This window comes from Rana temporaria, chromosome 5 (genome assembly GCF_905171775.1).
Source record: "Rana temporaria chromosome 5, aRanTem1.1, whole genome shotgun sequence".
In the NCBI taxonomy this organism is placed as follows: Eukaryota; Metazoa; Chordata; class Amphibia; order Anura; family Ranidae; genus Rana; species Rana temporaria.
The window spans coordinates 314,054,907-314,076,909 of NC_053493.1; the positions used below are offsets into that span (position 1 = coordinate 314,054,907).

General features: G+C 41.5%; 1 protein-coding gene across 1 annotated transcript in view; it reads left to right on the plus strand.

Annotated features, from left to right (window-relative positions):
- SPIDR (scaffold protein involved in DNA repair) overlaps positions 1–22,003 on the plus strand; it is a 761,161-nt gene that overhangs the window by 358,199 nt on the left and 380,959 nt on the right. Inside the window, exons 9-10 of the mRNA XM_040354167.1 lie at positions 822–1,032; positions 4,817–5,067. Coding sequence (XP_040210101.1) covers positions 822–1,032; positions 4,817–5,067 — 462 coding nt within the window. The remainder of the gene's footprint in view (positions 1–821; positions 1,033–4,816; positions 5,068–22,003) is intronic.

Here is a 22,003-nt window from a genome sequence, read left to right on the forward strand (position 1 = left end):
TAAAAAAAAAGATTTATTTTTTAAATGGCCAAAAACAAACGCCTATAAACGAAATGCTGCTAAATCTCGTTTTGAAGCGGTTGGCATCTGAAACTTCGGAAACACTTCGCTGTCTGAACTATTTTTTTTTTTTTGCCTTAACAAAAAAAGGCCTATAAACGCAACTGCCTAAAAACTACATTAAACAAGTCTGTGTACATTTACACATAAGATCACATTCAATGAGTTCGGGGGCAGTTGAAAAAAGTGTCCAACTGTCTCTAAATGTCCATTTAGCAGCATCAGTATATATGGGGCCTAAATGTCCTCTTTTCTCTGTCAGTGAAGTTCATTTGCAGTTCTTTTCCAGCGCAATTTGTTTCGCTTATGCTGTTGTAATCCTTTATGGGCCCACACCTATTTGGCCTTTGTTGGTTGATGTGGTAAAGATTGTCTGGATTACTATTGTATTTACATAGTACCCATTTAGCTGGGTAACCTCAGGTAGAATTGAGTTTAGTTAATTTTACTTGCTTAGGCCCCTTTCACACTTGTGCGACTTGTACCCCATGAGTTCCAATGAGTACCATTCATATCTGTGTGACTTCAAGTCTTACCGACTTCAAAGTAGTCCCTGTACTATTTTGGTCCAACTTTTGATACGAGTTGAGGTCCATGGACCTCACGTTTATACAGGCATTCCCTTGAAAATGTGTCAAAATCACGGCTGCAAAATTGCAGCAGTGTGAAAGGGGCCTTGGATCTACTGCGAGTTGCTTTGTTACAAGGTCTTAAACTGAGCAGAAAGACTTACAAATTGTTTTTTGTTTCCCTTCCTTCAGGCAAAAATTATTTCTCTATGATGAAGATATGTCTATCATCATTAACACATACCACAGCCAAAAGATTATAGCAAACCAGAATGAAGATACAGAGGATAAGACCTACTGCTCAACTTCACCAGTAAAGAAAAGATTGGTGCCATTATCAGTAGTATTTCAATTAGATAATGGAAATTCTAGCTGTCATGTAGAATGCCAAAGCAGGCAGCAAGTGAGTATGCACAAATGTGAACTACATTTTTTTTTCTTGTTCTTAAATATAAACAGTTTATTATTTGTATTTTTAAATTGTAAGTAGTATAGAGCTGCACGATTCTGGGAAAAATGAGAATCGCGATTCTTTTGCATAAAATGAAGATCACGATTCTCTCACGATTGTCAATAATTTTTTTATTTAAAGTTATTTTCAACACAAAACGGAGCTTATGTGCTTAAGTGAGTGAGTGAGAAACTTATATAGCGCAACACATGCGAACTGAATCGCCTCTGGGCGCTTGAATACAGTATATGTAAATCTGACGGACTGTTTACATGTTAAATTTTAAAAGCCGCCGCAAACCTGCTGACCTTACATGGTTGCTAATGTGAAAGAACAGCTCTGATTTTCACATTTAACTAAACCGTTTTCATCAGACCAAACCGATCGTGTGTGAGCCCCATAGGTTATTTATCCATAGGTTAAAAAAAATGGAACTTGTTTTAAAATTACTGTATTTATTGGCATATAACACTCACTTTTTTACCCTGAAAATAGAGGGTAAACTCTGCCTGCGTGTTATACGCAGGGGGCTGTGGAACATTTTTTTCCTGAAACTTCCCTCTTAGTTAGGTTAGGGTGCGTGTTATATGCCTGTGCGTGTTATACGCCGATAAATACGGTATCTGATGGATACCTAACCGATAGTAAAAAAATGATAGTCTGTAGGCACGTCCATCAGTTAAAAATCCACACATGCTCAGAATCAAGTCGACACATGCTTGGAAGCATTGAACCTAATTTTTTTCAGCACGTTGTTATATTTTAACGTCACCGCGTTCTGACACAATCGTTTTTTTAACCGATGGAAAAATCCATCAGACCGTTTTCATCAGACTAACCTATCGTGTGTACAGGGCATTAGGTTTGCTGCTGCTTTTAAAATTTAACATGTAAACAGTCTGTCAGATTTACATATACTGTATCTAAGCACATATGCTCCGTTTTATGTTGAAAATAACTGTGAAATGTAAAACTCTGTTGGGTGTAACAAGATGTCCGCTTGCCCCCTTCTCACTAACATTACTGTGCAGGAGTGTGGGTAGTAGCAAGATGGCGGCCGCTCCGGAGCTAGGCCCAAGCCGGGGACTTCCCTATGGCATTATCTTCGTGTATCCATGTATTTTATCCCCAGAACGATTTACTGCGATGATTTAACTGAAAATTGCATAGTCATGCGATGTTGTACACAAACAAAATTTGTATTTTTCCCCCCCCCACAAATATAGCTTCTTTTTTGGTGGTATTTGATCACCCCTGGGGTTTTTATTTCTGTGCTATAAACAAAAAAATTCCAACAAAAAATATATACGGTATATTTTTTTTTTTACTATTTGCTGTAATACAGTAAATATCCCACAATGTTTTTTTTTTTTTTTTCAAAAACAAATGTTTTCATCAGTTTAGGCCAATATGTTTTCTCCTACATATTTGTGTTAATTTTTTTTTGCAATAAGCGTATATAGATCGAATTGTGCAAAAGTTATATCGTCTACAACATAGGGGATATATTTATACGATTTTTATTATTATTATTTTTTTTCTAGTAATGGCGGTGATCAGCGTTTTTTTTGCGGGACTGCGACATATCGGCGCATAGATCGGACACTTTTGACACTTTTTTGGGACCAGTGACATTTATACAGCGATCAGTGCTAAAAATAGCTAAAAATAGGGATGAGCTAAGACTCCACCCCCCCCAACCCCGGGTTTGGTTTCCAGCAGAACATATGAACAGGCAAAACATGTGTGCGAACACCATTAGTCTATGGGACGCGAATGTGAAAAATCAAAAGTGATAATTTTAAAGGCTTATATGCAAGTTATTGCCATAAAAAGTGTTTGGGAACCCGAGTCCTGCCTCAGGGGACATGTATCAATGCAGAAAAAGTTTTAAAAACTGAAGTTTTTTGGGAGCAGTGATTTTATTAATGCTTGAAGTGAAATTAAATATTCCTTTATATAGTGTGCCTGTGGGTGTCCTTAGTATGCCTGTAAAGTAGCGCATCTTTTCCATGTTTATAACAGTACCAAAGCAAAATGACATTTCTAAAGGGAAAAAAAAATCATTTAAAACTGCTTGCAGCTGTAATGTATTGTCGGATCCCAATCCCAGCAATATAGATAAAAATACAAAAAAAATGTGGATGTCCAACCCCCCCCCCCCCTCCAAAATCCATACCAGGCTCTTCAGGTCTAGTATGGATATTAAGGGAAACCCTGCACCAAAAAAAAATGGTGTGGGGGTCCCCCAGCACTATATACTCTGAACAACAGTATATAAACTGTACAGCCTGCCCTATATACTCTGCAGAAAAACTGGGTCTTAGGTGTTGGTGGTACTAGAACACTGTAACCCCTAACAGTTACTTTTGTTGGGGGCAGAAATATTGGGACTTTGGTTTTTGTAACGCCAGCACACTGTAACTCCTCACAGTTACTCTTGTTGGGTGCAGGAACAGGCTCAGCTCAACTATTATTTCAAAAATAGTAATTGCATGCCCCTGTTAAACAGGGGCATACAAATTTGGCCTTCGGTTTTGGTGGTGCCAGAACACTGTAACCCCATAGTTACTTTTGTTGGGTGCAGGAACGGGCCCTGCTGTGAAACATTATATCAAAATCTTTAATTACATGCCCCTGTTAAACAGGGGCAGACAAATTGGGCCTTCAGTGGTGGTGCCCTAAACAAAAAATAATGTTGTAAACTAGCATCATCAAGATTGAGGAGGAATAGGATCGTCAGCATAGGCAGTCTTTAAGGGATCCCAGATCCATAGCAAATTCAGTCAGTTACATCATTATTATGTGCTTGATAGCTTCTGATCCAAGACTGATTAATTTTTATGAATTTGAGCCTAACAGCAGAGTCTGTGGACAGGTACACACTTTGATCCATTACAAACCCTCCAGCAGCACTGAATGTGCATTCATAAAGCACGCTGGATGCAGGACAGGCCAGTAGCTCAATTGCATATTGAGCAAGTTCTTGCCAGTGGTCCATCCTCAAGACCCAGTGGATGCTCTGTTGGAAAGGTCTCCAAGTCTGCTCTTGCCCCTAGTTATTCCTGCACCATTCGCAGACACTGGTGATGGTTGCTTGGACTGAAAAATTGTTTAAAGGCATTGGTCAGCCAGCCACTTTCTCCACCGATCTTCCTCTGACTAAACGAAGCCTCAGCAACACGTTGTCCAGCACCAGGAAATGGTAACCTCCCATGGTCTGGAAATGCGTTACACAAACCTTTCTTCAAGGCCTTATGAAGATGTTTGATCCTCTGCTCCCTATGCAAAGGCAGGATGAGTTCTGCAACTTTACCCCTGTAATGTGGATCAAGAAGGGTTGCCAGCTGGTAATGATCCCTCTCCTTAATATCTCAAATCCTAGGGTCCTTTTGCAAGCTTTGCAGAATCAGGGAGGCCATGCAGTGTAAGTTTGCTGAGGCTTTCGATTCTGAGTCCTCAGGGTAACAAAGGATCACATTATCCATTAATAACCTCCTCCCAGCCAAGGACAACTCCTCGGAAGCATTTTTATTTTTTTGTGGCTTAATAGCATCTCTGCCTTGAGATTTCCATATGTCTGAGATTCCATTTAATCAACTGCCCAGATATCAGCTTTAAGTTAAATCCCAAGGGCAGTTTTCTTTTTCGTTTTTTTTATTTTTGTATTTATGTAGTCTGCCGTGATACAAAAAATAATAAAAAAATCTTTCCTATTCATTGAACCTTTTTCCAGGTTTCAGTTGCCAGTGCACTTCAAAGTTTGCTTTGCAATCCTGAGAACAGTCTTTGTGCAAGATCCAGGACAAACAACTCTTTACTGGATTTGGTGGAAACCCAAGGAGCTTCTGGGTGGAAAGGTGTATGCATCTGTGTTGTTCAGCGAGTTTATTGCCTTACTTCAAGGGATAGTCCAAGACATCTTCATCAAGAATGTATGAAAAAAATTCTTGACGCTACAGCAATGCCGCAAAAGCCAAATTTCAGGTAGGTTCATCAAAATTCTAATTATTGCAAACATTATAATTTCTTGGTATTCCATCAGTAAAGTTGCTGTCAGTTTGAAGAGAAATCCTCTTAACTGAGGAAATTCTCCTGTGCAAGTTTTTAATGGGCCCAGTCTATATTGGGCAGATCTTACAAAACCAGCATAGTCTTGAGTGTTGGGGGATGGATAAAACAAATCAGGAGAACCAGGAAAATATTGATGAAAGGCCTTTCATACATATGCATACAATGATTGACAACATTTTATTATAAATCTTAAAAAGTTCAATTGTTGCACAATAAAATCATACAAGGTGTCAATTGTTTCCCAATGTAAAGGGTAACTCCACTTTCGTGGGGGAAAAAAATAAGAAACAAATAATATAGTGCATATGATTGCGACACTAATCATTTTTTAATTGAATGTTGTTAAAATAATCCTTTCCTTTTCAATCTGAGACATTTTCTGAGACTACATTGCAATATGGCTACCTGGAGTTTAATGTGCACAGTGTGTGTACTGACCACTCCCCAGAAACATAAATGCCTGCTTAGGTGATTGGCTCACCAATTTTCCAAGAAGTCAGCCTGATATATGTTAGATTTCAGGCATCCCTTGCAACAAAATTGCCATTTTTTGAGAGATACTTTCAATAGGAACACATCTAAAGGGATGCAGGCCCAGCAGATTTCTTCATTAGTGCCCTGTAGCTCCGCACCTGACAGTTAATTATGAAGCCACTCCCTCTAGACCTACTCAGAACAGAGGCACAGAGAAGCACACATGGATTTCTTCAGAATAACAAGAAGTAGGAATCTGCAACACAGTTTCTTATAATGCTTGCAATGTACATTGATCACCCAGAGGGGAATGTTTTTTTCTCAACAAAAGTAGTTACACTTCAGGTAGTTTCTTCTTTTCAGGACTGTTGGGCTACGACATGAGAAGGAGAAAAATCATGGGAAAAAAGCAAGGGTACATTAATGTTACATTCCAATCAAAAATTATCAGTTTAATAAAGCATAATCTATAAACCTCAAAATAAGGGTCAAACCAAACGTAAACCTCATAGAAAATTTCGCAGACCTGTCTACCATAGTGCTGAGAGAACAAAAACTTAACCATACAGCCAAACACACACGTGTTGCCTGAACAGATAAAGTCCATGGATGGGCCATCTGTATCATCCCAGACTGTGGGGAAGTGTCATTGGATCGAGAGAGGGAACATACAAACCCAAGAATCATTTATTATAGACATACCTTAAGCTACTGTAGTATCAAGTAGGAGGAATAACCAAGATCTATTAGTTATTATGTATAATCATTCACTTTAGTAAAAAAAAAAAATAGGCCATCCCTTAAAGGTAATTTTACTTTAAGTAGTCCCCACCAATAGTAACAAGGGCTCAATTTAGTAAATCTTACTATTTATCCATCCATGACAGTAATGAAAGAAACCATAGCACATAATACTCAAAAGATAGTTGTTCGGAACTAAGATTGGATAGATAGACATAAAAAGGGTACAGAACCCATACAAATCTCCCCATAAAGAAGCTTACCTGCTAATGCATATAAGACTCGCATTGACTGGCACCTTTCACTCAGCAATGGTCAGATATGGGGGAATAAGCATCACCCTCTCTATACCCCTGGGATTCCCGAGGACCTCCCTAAAAAAAAAACCTCCTTGGAGGTCTTGGCCAAAACCAATGATGGCCAAAGACAATCCCAGGGTGAGGGGAAAGGTCCCCTCCCCACTAGAATGGGCCAGATATAATATAAAAAATGTCCCCCATACCTGGGAGACACCAGGACTCCTCAATACTACCAGAGATCAAACAACCGGAATGACGCAATCCTGTGGTCAGACGTTGAATCAATGGCAACATCTGCCCACCCATGTGCATTCCACCTTAAAGTTCAAACAGGAAGATGACCCTGAAACCCGCCCAAAGAGGGGGATGGAAGTTCTTATTTAAACATTTCAAAGTATGCCTGATGTAGTAGTAATTTTAGCAGTCTGACTATAAAAGCTTAATACTAACCTAATTTTAAGTGGTTTCCAGAAGATTTGAAAATTATTCACATGCAGTTATCTTGTGTTTTGGTTGTTTAGTTTGCAGCAAATATATCAAAAAGAAATGGCAAATGTTCAAGCATCTCTCACTAAAGTATGTTCTTAAATTCCTAAACGCTACAGGAGCATCTCATGTAGTAAGTTCAGATGTACAGAACAAAGCGGAGAAAGTTTGCATGGATCATTGACTGTACTTGTGAATTACTGTAATTGTGTACTGCTAAGCTCTGGATGGCACAGAGTGTACCTCTCACAAACTGGCTCCCCTTCATTTTTTGGCAGCATTTGATACTTACATTGCCAAGACATTAGGTTATTGAATGGTTACACGCAAACTTTTATGAAAAGACAATACACAAAAAAAAGTGTATATGATATAGATACACACACAGTACTGTGCAAAAGGTTTAGGCAGGTGTGAAGAAATGCTGTAAAGTGAGAATACTTTCAAAAATATCTAAATCAAATCAATATTTGGCGTGACTACCTTTTGGCTTCAAACATAGTTACATAGTTAGTCTGGTTGAAAAAAGATACAAGTCCATAGAAGAAGAAGCAATAGAAAAAGAGAAAAAAAAAAATATTCAATCCTATAAAAGCCTATACCCACAGTTGATCCAGAGGAAGGCAAAACCCCAATAAAGCATGAGCCAAATTGCTCCAGCAAGGGAAAAAATTCCTTCCTGATCTCCCAAGAGACAATCGCATATTCCCTGGATCAACTTTAGGCTCACCATCCAGCCACCAATGAACATCAATTCTTACACTTGCATGATTTGTAAATTTGCATGAGATCAGTGATTTTGTAGGATTAGTCAGGCGCATGATTAACCAATTATTCCAAGCAGGTGCTAATGATCAATTTCATACATAGGTTGCAACAGTCATTAACTGAAACAGAAACCACTGTATAGGTGAGAAACAACCAAATTCTGCTACTAAGGTATGGTTGTGGAAGACTGTTGCATGGCATAGGTCATACACCATGACAAGGCAGGACACAGCAACCAGACACAAGGTAGTTAAACTTCATCCGCTAGACCTCTCCCAGGCAAAGGTTTCAAAGCAAATTGAGGTTTAACCTCTTGACCACCGCCCCATGTCAAAAAGACGTCCTCCTTTTTAAAGTTGAATATCTCGATAACGGCAGCAGCTGCTGCCACAACCGAGACATTCATCTTTTCAGGGGGCCGTGGTGTACACGATAACGGCGGTCTCCGCGGCGGATTCGCCGCGAGATCGCCGTTATCGGTGGCGGGAGAGGGCCCTCCCGCCGCTCTCCCGCGCCCTCCGCCGCTTACCGGAGCCGTCGGTAGCGGCGGAGGGGATCGGATGTGTCCGGCAGCTGAGCGGGGACGGGACTGAAGGAGAAATCTCCTTCACCCGTCCTCATAGCTCTGCTGGGCGGAAGTGACGTCAAAACGTCAGTCCCGCCCAGCCTCTTAAAGAGACATTTTTTTTTTTGTCATTTGAAAAAATTACATTTTTTTTTTTTTTTTTTTTTTTTTTGCATTTAAGTCTAATTATGAGATCTGAGGTCTTTTTGACCCCAGATCTCATATTTAAGAGGACCTGTCATGCTTTTTTCTATTACAAGGGATGTTTACATTCCTTGTAATAGGAATAAAAGTGATCAATTTTTTTTTTTTTTTTTTCAGTGTAAAAAATTATAAAACTAAATAAAAATAAATAAGAAAACCAAAAAAAATGTTTTTAAAGCGCCCCGTCCCGACGAGCTCGCGCGCAGAAGCAAACGCATACGCGAGTAGCGCCCGCATATGAAAACGGTATTCAAACCACACAAGTGAGGTATCGCCGCGATCGTTAGAGTGAGAGCAATAATTCTAGCCCTAGACCTACTCTGCAACTCAAAAAATGCAACCTGTAGAATTTTTTAAACGTCGCCTATCGAGATTTTTAAGGGTAAAAGTTTGACGCCATGCCACGAGCGGGCACAATTTTTAAGCGTGACATGTTGGGTATCATTTTACTCGGCGTAACATTATCTTTCACAATATATAAAAAAATTGGGCAAAATGTATTGTTGTCTTATTTTTTAATTCAAAAAAGTGATTTTTATCCAAAAAAAGTGCGCTTGTAAGACCGCTGCGCAAATACGGTGTGACAAAAAGTATTGCAATGACTGCCATTTTATTCCCTAGGATGTCTTCTAAAAAAAAATATATAATGTTTGGGGGTTCTGATTAATTTTCTAGCAAAAAAAGTGATTTTCACATGAAGGAGAGAAGTGCCAGAATTTACCTGGTGGGCAAGTGGTTAAATACTGTATGTGCTGGTCAAGTACTTTTGTAGAAACAACAAGAAAAGGGTTGAAAGAATGCTTCACAAAGCCCTAAAAATTACCTCAGACCAAATAACTACTAGCCTCACAAAAGAGATTAGAGAAATTGGAAATCGAACAGAAGTTTTAGAGTCCAAATTGGAGAAATAGAGACATACACACAAGAATGCATGACTGAATTAGACATGCTTAAAGAGGAAAACGAAATTTTGCAGAATAGACAGGAAGATTTTGAGAACCGCGACAGGAGGTCCAACATTAGGTTCAGGGGAATCCCTGAGGCAGTCATAGACTTACAAGCCACCGCATTGGCGCTTGTGTCAAGAGCTAGTGCCAGGAATAGCGGTAGAAAGGTTGGAAATGGACAGGATCCACAGAGCACTGACACCAAAAAGAGCAGACGGCCCTCCTAGGGACATTATAGCAAAGTTCCACTTTTATAAGACCAAGGAACAAATAATGGAGGCGGCTAGAGAGAAAAAAAACCTGTCATTTCAAGGATATGAATATCAGATCTTTGCAGACATATCTCAGTTAACTATAGCCAAAAGGAGGCCATGAAACCTCTCCTGCTGGAGCTGCAGCGTCATAATATAAAATACCAGTGGGGATTCCCCTTCTCCCTACGCTTTACAATACAAGGAACTAAAATTGTCTGTAGAAACCCAGAGCAGCTACGCCAAGCCCTGATGGATTTCAAGGTGATGGAGAGCCCTACGTCAACTAATTCGGCTCGCAGAAGACCAGCATCTGCATCCTCCCACAGCAGCCCACCTCGGCAGGACCACAACAACGGCCTACAGCAGACGCACAAAAGGGGCAGATTTGTCACACAGACCCAGGACCAAGAGGACACAATGGACTGAATTAACTCTGCATAAAGTTACTAACCACTCTTTTTTTTTCTCTCCCATTTCAGCATCATAATACCCCAGAATGGATTGAATGTTACAATTTAAATGTATTTCTGTTCAGACTTTAATATTTATTTTGGATTTACATAGTTTAAACAACCAATTCATCCACTCCCTACACCCTCAAAGGGAAAAAGGGATCATTTAGGCAACCCCTCATAAATCACAAGGCACGCCACCTGTGCCCACAGCAAATTTTAGCCACCTCCCCACCCTGGGTACTCCCAGAGCAAGTTACCCTTAAAAAGCCTGGTCATAACTGCTACAGGCGATAATAATGAAACGACCAATCACTTTCTCCTGTACAAAAACAAGTTTTAGTTTAACACATTCGGTCATACACCACGCACATTCTCCAAGAACACTCCCACTTTACTTATTTAGTATTAAACGTTAAGACACAGTCAGCACAACTGCTGCTGTTAGCAAGATTGTCTCCCCTGACCCCACACGTAAAAGGTATGCTCAAACGTTAATCTAGCTAGTTCAGCTTATAATATGTTTATTTATAGCATTATATTAGAGTTACCCATATGGATACAATAAAATATTTCAGTACGCGGGCCTCCATGACACGGATGCTACATGCGCTTCACTGAGCTCCCCTCTGGTCCTCGCACTAATATGCGGGGACTAGACGAGGGCACCTTCTCCCTGTTGGGGACATTTTCTCCCCATCACGGGACTCACTTGACTGTTGGTAGAATGCTATTGCTTATCAAAGTAACATGTACTAACGCACCTTATTTTCTTTCTTTTGTTACATTTTCTTTCTTGCATCCCCTATCCCTCTTCCCTATATGTCTGCACGGATTGGGTCGGGAGACCGCAACTCATGGAATCACGGTAAGATAGGCATATTGGTTTGGCTGCCATGGCCCCGTTGAACATACTGTCTTAATGTCCAAGGTTTAAACCTACCACAAAAGCGCACAAAAGCTTTTAGGTATTTTCAGTCCAAAAAAGCACACGTAATCTGCTTACAAGAAACCATTTCACCCCTTCCACTACCCCAAAATACTTTAACGCATCCTATCCACAAACATACTTGGCTTCAGCCTCTGTCAAAAAGAGGGGTACCTTAATCGCATTCCACAAAACAACACCATTCACAATGACGTCAGAAATTAAAGATCCAGAGGGTCGCTACATAATCCTGATTGGATTCATCATGGATTTGGCAGTGACCATAGTGTCCTATTACGCACCAATGTTAACCCACTGGCATTTATGTCACACCTCTTTCAAACAATTAATACACATAAGAGGGGAGCCCTATTTGTTTGCGGAGACTCCAATCAGGTCCTCCTCCCTTTCCTAGACAAAACACCCTATTCCCCCCTAAACAAACAATCCAAATGGAATCTTTCCAATCTGTTAGCCAAATACAACCTGGTGGACTCCTGGAGAGAAACTAACCCAACAAAACGCAATTACACTACTATTCCAACCCTCATCAGTCCTCTAGCCGCATAGATCACATATTTTTAACTACAGGAATGCTGCCGGAGGTGATCGCATCCAGCATCATTCCCATCCCCTGGTCGGACCACGACGCAGTATTTACCACAGTAGCTTCAGCAATTCCGAAGAACCATGACCCAACGTGGTATCTCCCGGAGATACTGCTTAAACACCCAACATACTGCGCAGAAATAGAACGTAATTTAAAGAATACTTAGAACTGAATGCAACCCCAGAAATCTCCCCACTCACACTCTGGGAAGCACAAACCGGTTCTGAGAGGGACCCTACAGAGACAAATAGGAAACCTTAAGCGCAAACGGATTCAATTAGCAAAAACCCTTGAAACAGAACATGAGTTAGCGTATGGCCTTCCAACAGCACCACACCCCACATCCAAAGCGCGGCTCGATAAAGCGAGCTTAGAATATGACCTATTCCTGACAGAATCGGCAGACAAAACCCTTCTTAGGTCTAAGCACAAATTCTATAAATATGCCAACAAATCAGGGACTTACCTAGCTAGAGCACTAAACTCGACCAACAAATCCTATAACCCAATAAATTAAAAATAGCAAATAACTATACCTCCAGTAACCCATGCAAAATAGTGAAGAAATTTAGTGAACACTTAAAGAAAATATATTCGGAAACAACCTCGTTTAATGAATCGGAAGCTGAAACCTTTTACTCACAGATCAAATTACCGCACTTAAACGAAACCCAAAAATCACAGTTGGATGAAACAATATCGCAAGATGAGGTAGCGGAGGCCATCGACGACCTAAAATTGAATAAACGGCCTGGCCCAGATGGGTTCCCAGCTAGATATTACAAAACATTCAAGGACTTAATCTCCCCCAGGTTGGCAGATGCTTTTAATGACGTATTAAAACAGAAATCCTTCAGGCAAGACTCACTAATGGCCACTATCTGTATGATCCCTAAGCCTCACACAGACACAACCCTAAGTGAAAATTACCGTCCAATATCTATGCTGAATGTTGACATTAAATTGCTAGGGAAAATATTAGCGCGTCGTCTTAATAAATTCATTGGAACACTGATCCACCGCGATCAGGTAGGATTCATGCCCAATAGGCAGGCGGGGGACAATATAAGGAGGGCGAATTTAATTGCACATATCGCTAAAAAAAGAGGAATCCCAGCGTGCTTTGTCTCTCTAGATTTAAAGCAGGCTTTCGATTCCGTCTCATGGGCATATCTAGAATTTAATTTGCGGAAATGGGGTTTCGGACCCAATTATATTCAGTGGATTCTGGAAATGTACAAAAATCCCAAAGCATACGTTAAATATGCGGGGTACAAATCAGAGACATTCAAAATACAAAGAGGTACTAGACAAGGATGTCCTTTATCCCCATTATTGTTCGCCCTCCTTGTAGAACCCCTCGCACAAAGGATCAGAACTGAATCAACAATTCTTGGTATAGAATTGGGAGGTATCAAGCACAAAATTTGCTTATATGCAGATGACATCCTACTTTTCCTCTCGTCGCCCCAGGTATCAGGCCCCAACTTATTCCCTATCCTCAACCAGTTCGCTTCATTCTCAGGTTTAGCAATAAATCCTAAAAAATGTAGAGCCTTAAACATATCATTGTCCACCATTGAACTAAGTGCCGCTAGGTCAGGTCTCCCTTTTGAATGGCAAACAAAAAGCATCCCATATTTAGGAATACACCTAACAGCTGCAGTAGCTGATCTATATTCGTTTAACTATCCCTCTCTCCTAAAACACATAACAAACCTCATGAAATCTTGGACCCTACTCGCTGTCATGGTTTGGTAAAATAAACGCTATCAAAATGACAATCCTGCCGAAACTACTTTATCTCTTCAGAGTACTTCCCATCCCCATCCCGGCTCATTACTTTAGAATAATCCAAAAAAGAGTTTCATCCTTCATATGGGGCTCTTTCAAACCGAGAATTAAGCCCCAAACCCTATACTTACCTAAAGTTAAAGGAGGTCTGGGTTACCCCAACTTCTTACAATACTACAACGCAGCACAACTAGCAAATTTAGTGAAGTACCATGCAAAACACGAAGCTCCATTATGGGTGGCTTTAGAAGCGCTAGAAAGCGATCCTATCTCAATCTCCAATATGCTCTGGATCTCCCCAAAATTATGCAAACATGTATGTAACCCCATTCTTAAACACTCCCTATCCTTATGGGACAAAATCAAAGCCAAGTACAGTCTACAATCCCCGCACTCACCATTACTCTCATTTATCAAGAACCCTGAATTCTATCCAGCGTGGGTATACCCAGGTACATTCAAAGAATGGGTGAAAAGGGATTGCACGCAAAAATATAAATTTCTAAACTCTTCCTCCATTATTCCCTTCCCAACACTATGTGAATCACAGGGAATCCCTCAAAAGGAACTCTTCAGGTACCTACAAATAAAAAACTTTTTTCAACCCCTGGCAGACGCACCTGCTCCGCCAACTCAGATGTCAATTTTTGAAACCATTTGTACAAAAGATCCACATGCTAGAGGCCTGATATCTACCATCTATTCCCAAATAATCACACATCCCAACACAGGGAAACTTCTATACGTGCGTCGATGGGAGGAGGACCTAAACACAGAACTGAGTGAATCGGAATGGAATCAAATATGGCTCAACATCAAAACTGCATCCCCAAATGTGATAGCGTCAGAACCAATTACAAAGTGCTTGCTAGATGGTACCTGGTACCTGCCAGAATTGCTAAATTTACTCGCAACTATTCAGACCTATGCTTTAGGGGATGCACGGATATAGGAACCTATTATCACACTTGGTGGTCGTGCCCGAAAGCGCAAATATTTTGGCGGAAAATCTTTCAAATAGCTTACATTTTACTGGGGAAGAATTTCACGTTAGAACCTAAAATAGCCTTACTCAATTTAAAACCGGCGGACGTATCAAATACACAATTCAAACTTATCAGACAACTTTTCACAGCCGCAAAGCAAACAATGGCCAAAGCATGGAAATCCCCAAATTTGTCAGTGGAGGAAGTCCACGCCAGAACAAACACAGCAATGACTCACGCCAAATGTCGGCCATTGAAACGGACACGATTACCAAGTTCGAACAAGAATGGAAACCTTGGATTACTTATACAATGTCTAATACTTTCAATAATGAGGTTTTGATGCCATGGTAGCCCAGCCAATGTAGCGTTAGCGGCATCTCTTGCTGAAGGTGGTTGTCCCCCGGCCTAGTCCTGCAGACTCCCTTGCCCTACCTTCTCCCTCATGTCCCCTCCTCCCGCTTATTTCCCTTATTTCCCTTATTTCCCTTTTTTCTTTTTGTCTTGTTTTGACTCAATCTCTGTCTTCGTCCTGGTGATATGGATCGTTAATAGGTTTATGATACATATCTCACCCAGGTATCTTTGAAGAATAACAATGTTGAAGCTTTCAATGCAATACTCTATAAGCAGTTCTGTGTGTGGAAATATTAATATAGTTGGTATGATACTAAGTTACACCTCAGGTTACCCCATCACGGAAATATAATATTGCAAGATCGTTATAAACCTTTTTAGCAAGGACGTATTGTTATTGTTATAAGTTAGCGCTACAATAACTAACATGCGAAAGAACTCTCTCCTTAATTACAATGTGTACAACATTGAGGACTGTCGACACAGTGGTCGTCCATGGAAACTTAATGTAGCAGATGAGACACGTCATACTCGCTTCCCTTCGACATCGGAAGATGCCCAGCAGTGCCATCATCGCAGAACTGGCTGATACCAGTGGGACCCAGGTGAACCTATCGTTCAGAGAAGTCTGGCCAGAAGTGATCTTCAAGAAAGAATTGCAGTCAAAAAGCCTTGCTTCCGACATGGAAACAAGGCTAAGCGACTCAACTATGCACAAAAACAAAGGAACTAGTGCGAAGATAATTAGCAGCAGGTGCTCTGGACTGAAAACTCAAAATTTGTCTGTAGCAGCAGGCAGTTGGTTCTCTGAAGAGCTGTAGAACGGTACAGTGATGAGGGTTTCTTGGAAGTTTGGGGCTGCATTGGAGATTTGGTCAGAATCAATGGTGTCTTCAATGCTACAGGCAGATATTTATCCATCATGCCATACCATCAGGGAGGCGTGTGATTGGCCCCAAATGTATTCTGTAACAGGACAATGGCCCCAAACTTGCAGCCAATGTCATTAAAAGATACATTCATCTTTTGACAAAAAGCAATAAATGCACAAGCCTGTAAAGCATTTCACCAGCAATCAACAGCTCGCTGATGCCATGCAAGTCTCCTGTAGACCTGTAAGTGTATCTGCTTGCTCCTAACCGATCCACTCAGATAGGAAGAATAAATGAACTACAAGCCAACATCCACCTAAGGCTGTTGGGACTTGTAGTTTGCCATTCACAAAATACTGTGAATGAGCCCCACACAGCCACTTTTTTTTTTAAATTGTGACAACTAGCGGATCACTCTAAATATGGGGGTAACATGTTATAAAAGGTAAACTTATTCTTTAAGAACTATGGGCCAGATTCACAAAAGGGATACGACGGCGTATCTACTGATACGCAGTCGTATCCCTGTTTCTATCTATGCGACTGATTCATAGAATCAGTTGCGCATAGATATCCCTAAGATCCGACAGGTGTAATAGTTTTACACTGTCGGATCTTAGGATGCAGTACCGCGGCCGCCGCTCGGGGGAGTTTGTGTCTTAAACCAGCGTCGGGTATGCAAATTAGCAGTTACGGCGATCCACAAAACTTTTTCCCGTCGTTACGTCGCCGCAAGTGTTAGTTTGCCGTCGCAAAGATAGGGCACCTTTTACAAAGTGTAAAATTAGTACACCATGTAAAAGTATACCTGTCTTTCCCGCGTCGCTTTTTAATTTTTTTTTTTTCACGTTGCGATTTACAAAACGTCGTTGCGTCATAATTTCGCGCAAAGCACGTCGGGAAATTTGCTTCGGGAGCATGCGCAGTACGTCCGGCGCGGGAGCGCGCCTAATTTAAATGGTACCCGCCCCATTTGAATTGGCCCGTCTTGCGCCGGACGGATTTAGGATACAACGCCGCAAATTTCCAGGTAAGTGCTTTGTGGATCGGGCACTTAGCCAGAAAATTTGCGGCGGTGTAACCTAAATCGGTTAAGTTACGTTGCGCCCGGGCTACGTGAATCTGGCCCTATCTTCAGTGTAAAGAACAAGAATTCCTGTAAGTGATGGTTTGGCCCCCACAGAGCAACATCAAGTCTAGGGTAGAAACAACTAATCGATTAATCAACAACTTATCTATTATAAAATTAATCGATTACCATTTTCATAATCGATTAATCGGCCAGTAACATAATGGGGTTAAAAAAACAAATTAGCCCTTTTATAGTACAGAAAAGCAAATCACTACTGTAAATATTACTTTCACTGTCCCACAGTAAAAAAAGGAACCCCTTACAGTAGCGATTATTTGCTCTTTTTGTACTTATTTTTTTTTTTTAACCCCATTATGTTACTAAATATCTCAGGCCTGGGTTCACACCTCTGTTTTTTTGTGCTTTTTGCAGACTACAGTTCACTACACTACAGTTCATTTCCATGTTTTCCTATGGGACACGTTCACATCCACGATTTTTTTTTCAGCTGCTACGTATTTGGAAAGGGGCGGGGAATTTAACGCAAAACGGTGCCATTTAGATTTTTTTTTTGGTTCAATATATTTCAATGGTGAAGCTGCAGAAAAGCATGTACTGTGTTTTTGCGGCAATTTGTGTTTTGTAATCTGCCCAAAAAAAATTTTAAATGCCATTTTTTTGTTTTTAAGGCTATTATCCTATTAATCTAAACAATAATCAGCCAACTAATCGATTATGAAAATAATCGTTAGTTGCAGCCCTAATGAAGTCTGTCTGTGATTACATGAAGAGACAGAAGAATTGAGGCAGCCTACATCCACAGAAAGTCTGTGGTTCATGCTCCAAGATGTTGGGAACAACCTACATGCAGAGTTTCTTCACAAACTGTGTGTAATCATACCTAGAAGAATTGGTGCTCTTTTTGAAGGCAAAGGGCGGTCACACCAAATATTGATTTGATTTGGATTTCTCATCTGTTCATTTACTTTACATTTTGTTAATTGATAAAAATAAAAATTGACGCTTCTCCGTTTCTAAAAACATTCCTTATTTTCAGCCTTTTTTCACATCTGTCTAAAACTTTTTACACAGTAGTGTTTGTGTATACATATATACGATTTTCACTAATCCAAATGGTTCCAACAAGCTGTGAACATGGAGTAGCAGCTTAAGAGTCAGTTCACACTAGGGCGACACGACTTCCAGCGCGACTTTCAGAGGCGACTCCAACACGACTTGAGCATGAACCACAGGGCGATTTACAACACGACTTGAAGTCGTCTCCAGGACAGGAGACTTTCCAGTGGCCAATCAAACAACAATCAGGTCTAGGGGAGGGAGAGGTTTGCCTGAGAAATGTATGTTATCTTTCTGGAAAGTCGCTTAAGTTAAGACAGTGATCAGACTTGGAGGCGACTTCCATTGAAATCAATGGGTACAAATCGCCTACAAGTCGGATTGAAGTAGTACAGGAACCTCTTCTGAAGTCGGAGCGACTTGAGTAGTGTGTATTAACACCGCTTCCATTCACTTACATTGTTTTTCTCTACAGCGCGACTTGGGACGACTTGAGGCGACCTCAAGTCGGATCCCAAGTTGTCCCAGTGTGAACCGACTCTTAGGCCCCATACACACGAGAGGATCGATCCGCTGGAATTGATCCGCGGACCGGTTCCAGCGGATAGATCCCCTGGTGTGTACGATCCAGCGGATCTGTTTCCGCAGATTTTTGTCCCCGGGGATGGATTTCCAGCGGATCAAAATTTCTTGACATGCTAAGAAATCGATCCGCTGGAATCCAGTCCAACGGATTGATCCGCTGGTCTGTACAGACTCACCGGATCAGTCCGTCCGAATCCATCCCCCGCATGCGTCGTAATGATTCGACGCATGCGTGGAATTCCTTATATGACAGCGTCGCGCATGATGACGCGGCGACGGCGCGACACGTCACCGCGGACGGAATTCCGCGGGGATTTTCATCTCATGGTTAGTACAACCATGAGATCAAAATCCACCAGAGGATTTATCCGCGGAAACGGTCCCCCGGACCGTTTCCGCGGATAAATCCTCTCGTGTGTACTAGGCCGAAGTCTTCGTATTTACATTGGAGTGATCTGCTCAACGATATTCACATGCATTTTCTATTAATGCTTCAGTTTCCTTCCTTCCACAGTAAAAATATATATATATATATATATATATATATATATATATATATATATATATATATATATATATAATATTTACCTAAAGGAAACATGCACTTAAAAGCAAAGCATATTTACGTCTTCTGCCCCTTTACCCTGACCTAACATTACCTACTTTTAACCTGCAGACTCTACTCATTTAGTCAATCAACCCCTTATTCTCAATTTCTAAATAAATAAGGACATTTTTGGGAAAATAATAAACTTCCCTACAAAAAGTCATTGCCTGATCACTTTCTATAGAGTTTGAATATCTTCTCGGCATTTGTCAAGAGCCGTTTAGTACATATTTCATCATTTTAGCTGATTGACAGAAATTGTTCTACTTTATAATTATATAAACTGATGGCATAGAAAGTTCAATGCCAGATATTAAAGAGGAGCTCCAGTCATTTTTGTGTTTATTAAAACTCACCAGCTACAAAAACTGTAGCTACTGACTTTAAACCACTTAAGCCCTGGACCATTTTGTTGCTAAAGGACCAGGCCACTTTTTGCGATTCTGCACTGCGTTGCTTTAACTGACAATTGCGCGGTCGTGCGACGTGGCTCCCAAACAAAATTTTACATTTTTTCCCCACAAATAGAGCTTTCTTTTGGTGGTATTTGATCACCTCCTGTGGCTTTTATTTTTTGCGCTATAAACAAAAATATAGGACAATTTAAAAAAAATGCAATATTTTTTACATTTTGCTTTAATAAATATCCCCAAAAAATATATACAATTTTTTTTTCCCTCAGTTTAGGCCGATACATATTCTTCTACATATTTGTGGTAAAAAAAAATTCTCAATAGTAAAAAAAAAATCTCAATAAGCGTTTATTGATTGGTTTGCGCAAAAGTTATAGCGTCTACAAAATAGGGGATAGTTGTGGCGGACACATCGGACACTTTTGGGACCATTGTAATTTTTACAGTGACCAGTGCTATAAAAATGCACTGATTACTGTGAAAATGACACTGGCAGTGAAGGGGTTAACCTGTAGGGGGCACTGCAGGGGTTAAGTGTTGCCTAGGAAGTGATTCTTACTGTGTTGGGGTGTGGCTTGGTGTGTGATGTCACTGATTGTCCCCTATGACAGGGAACAGACAATCAGTGACACATTCACTAGGAAGAACGGGGAAAGGTTTGTTTTTACTTGCCTCTCCCCGTTCTTCAGCTCTGTGACCCGATCGCGGATCCTGCGGTCACGGAGCTCAGGACCGGGTCACGAGCGCGATCCACGGCTGGGCATCTTAAAGGGGACGTACCTGTACGTCCTTTTGCCCAGCCGTGCCATTCTGCTGACCTATATCGGCGTTAGATGGTCCTTAAGTGGTTAATAAACACACACTTACCTGCCTGAGGATCCCAGCGATGTGCTCACCGGAGCCGTCCTTTCCCTCGGTCTTCTCTCCCCAGCATCTCAACTCTGGGCACCCGGGTGCGACAGCCTACGGCTTCACAGCTGGGACCCCACTGTACATGCGTGAGCCACGCTGTGCATCATGAATGGTTCCGCAGTCTTCTGAGACCTGTGAAGTATCCCACATGACTGCGGAGAGGGAGGGGAAGAGGAGAACTTACTAGGCTATCCGAGAGTAAGTGAGAGTGGGTACCTGTTGAAACCAGGTACCCGGAAGCTGAGCTTCCTCTTTTGATCAGGTCCTCCAGAGTTACCCATAAATACAGACGAGCATAATAGAAGACCTACTGTTGCAAGGAAAAGTATGCAAACCCTTTTGGAATGATATGTATTTCTGCACAAATTGGTCATAAAATGTGATCTGATCTTCATCTAAGTCACAACAATAAACAATCACAGTCTGCTTAAACTAATAACACACAAAGAATTAAATGTTACCATGTTTTTATTAAACACACCATGTAAACATTCACAGTGCGGGGGGGGGAGTGGCCGGATGCAGGAGTGTGTGAGTGTGGCAGCGTGAGCGCGTGAGGACATCCACCTCCCCGCTCTCTCCCCTACTATGCAATTAGTACCGTGACTACCAAACCTCTGATGCCCGGCTTCTATCCCAAGATAGTGCTAATATAGCACAGTACTTCTCCTTGTGCCTATGCATGTACTTTTGTATTATCTGCACTGACCCTGACCCGGCGTTGATATCCTGGGGCGAAGTCTGCGGGCTCCACTCGCCGCTCTGCCCGCTGCCTGATGCCTGGCGCTGACGCTGCGCACGCTGTCCTCGGCGGCCCTCAACGCTCACTCTGATTGGCTGGCTGGAGCTGCAGGGAGCTGCTGGGAGATTGGAGCCTCGCCGGCCCCGAGTGGTCACGTGTGTACGCCCGTCCATCAGCGGCGGTCCAAGGGATCCTGGAGTTGCGCCGCATTGAGTGTGGGAGGTGCGGGCGTGGAGGAGACCGGGACCGAAGCACTCGACAGCCGGGACTCTGGTGAGACGTGCACACACGGGAGTGTGCTCCCCCATTTCTCCCATTTCAGCACAGCACCAGCCAGGGAGACCCGGACAGAAGACCCTCAGCTGGAGGGGGTGAGGAGTCCGCTGGTTCATACTACCAGGTACATAGGACTACAGTACACGGACAAGGTAATATCTGTTTATCCTCACCTCTTACACCACATTGCAACATTGCAACAACTGAACTTAGGACATGACCTGATACATTTGCTCTAGAATTGCTAGAATTACATTACTTTGCTGGACTTTACTCAACTTGCTCTATCTTATTATACTTTGCTGGGTATTTCTTAATTTTGCTGGATTTTGCTTTACCCCACAGGACTTTGCGGACTTTGCTTTGCTTGGCTTTACTTTGTCTCTTTGCCTCTCTGAATCAGCCGCCGCTATATTGCTTCTTGTGTT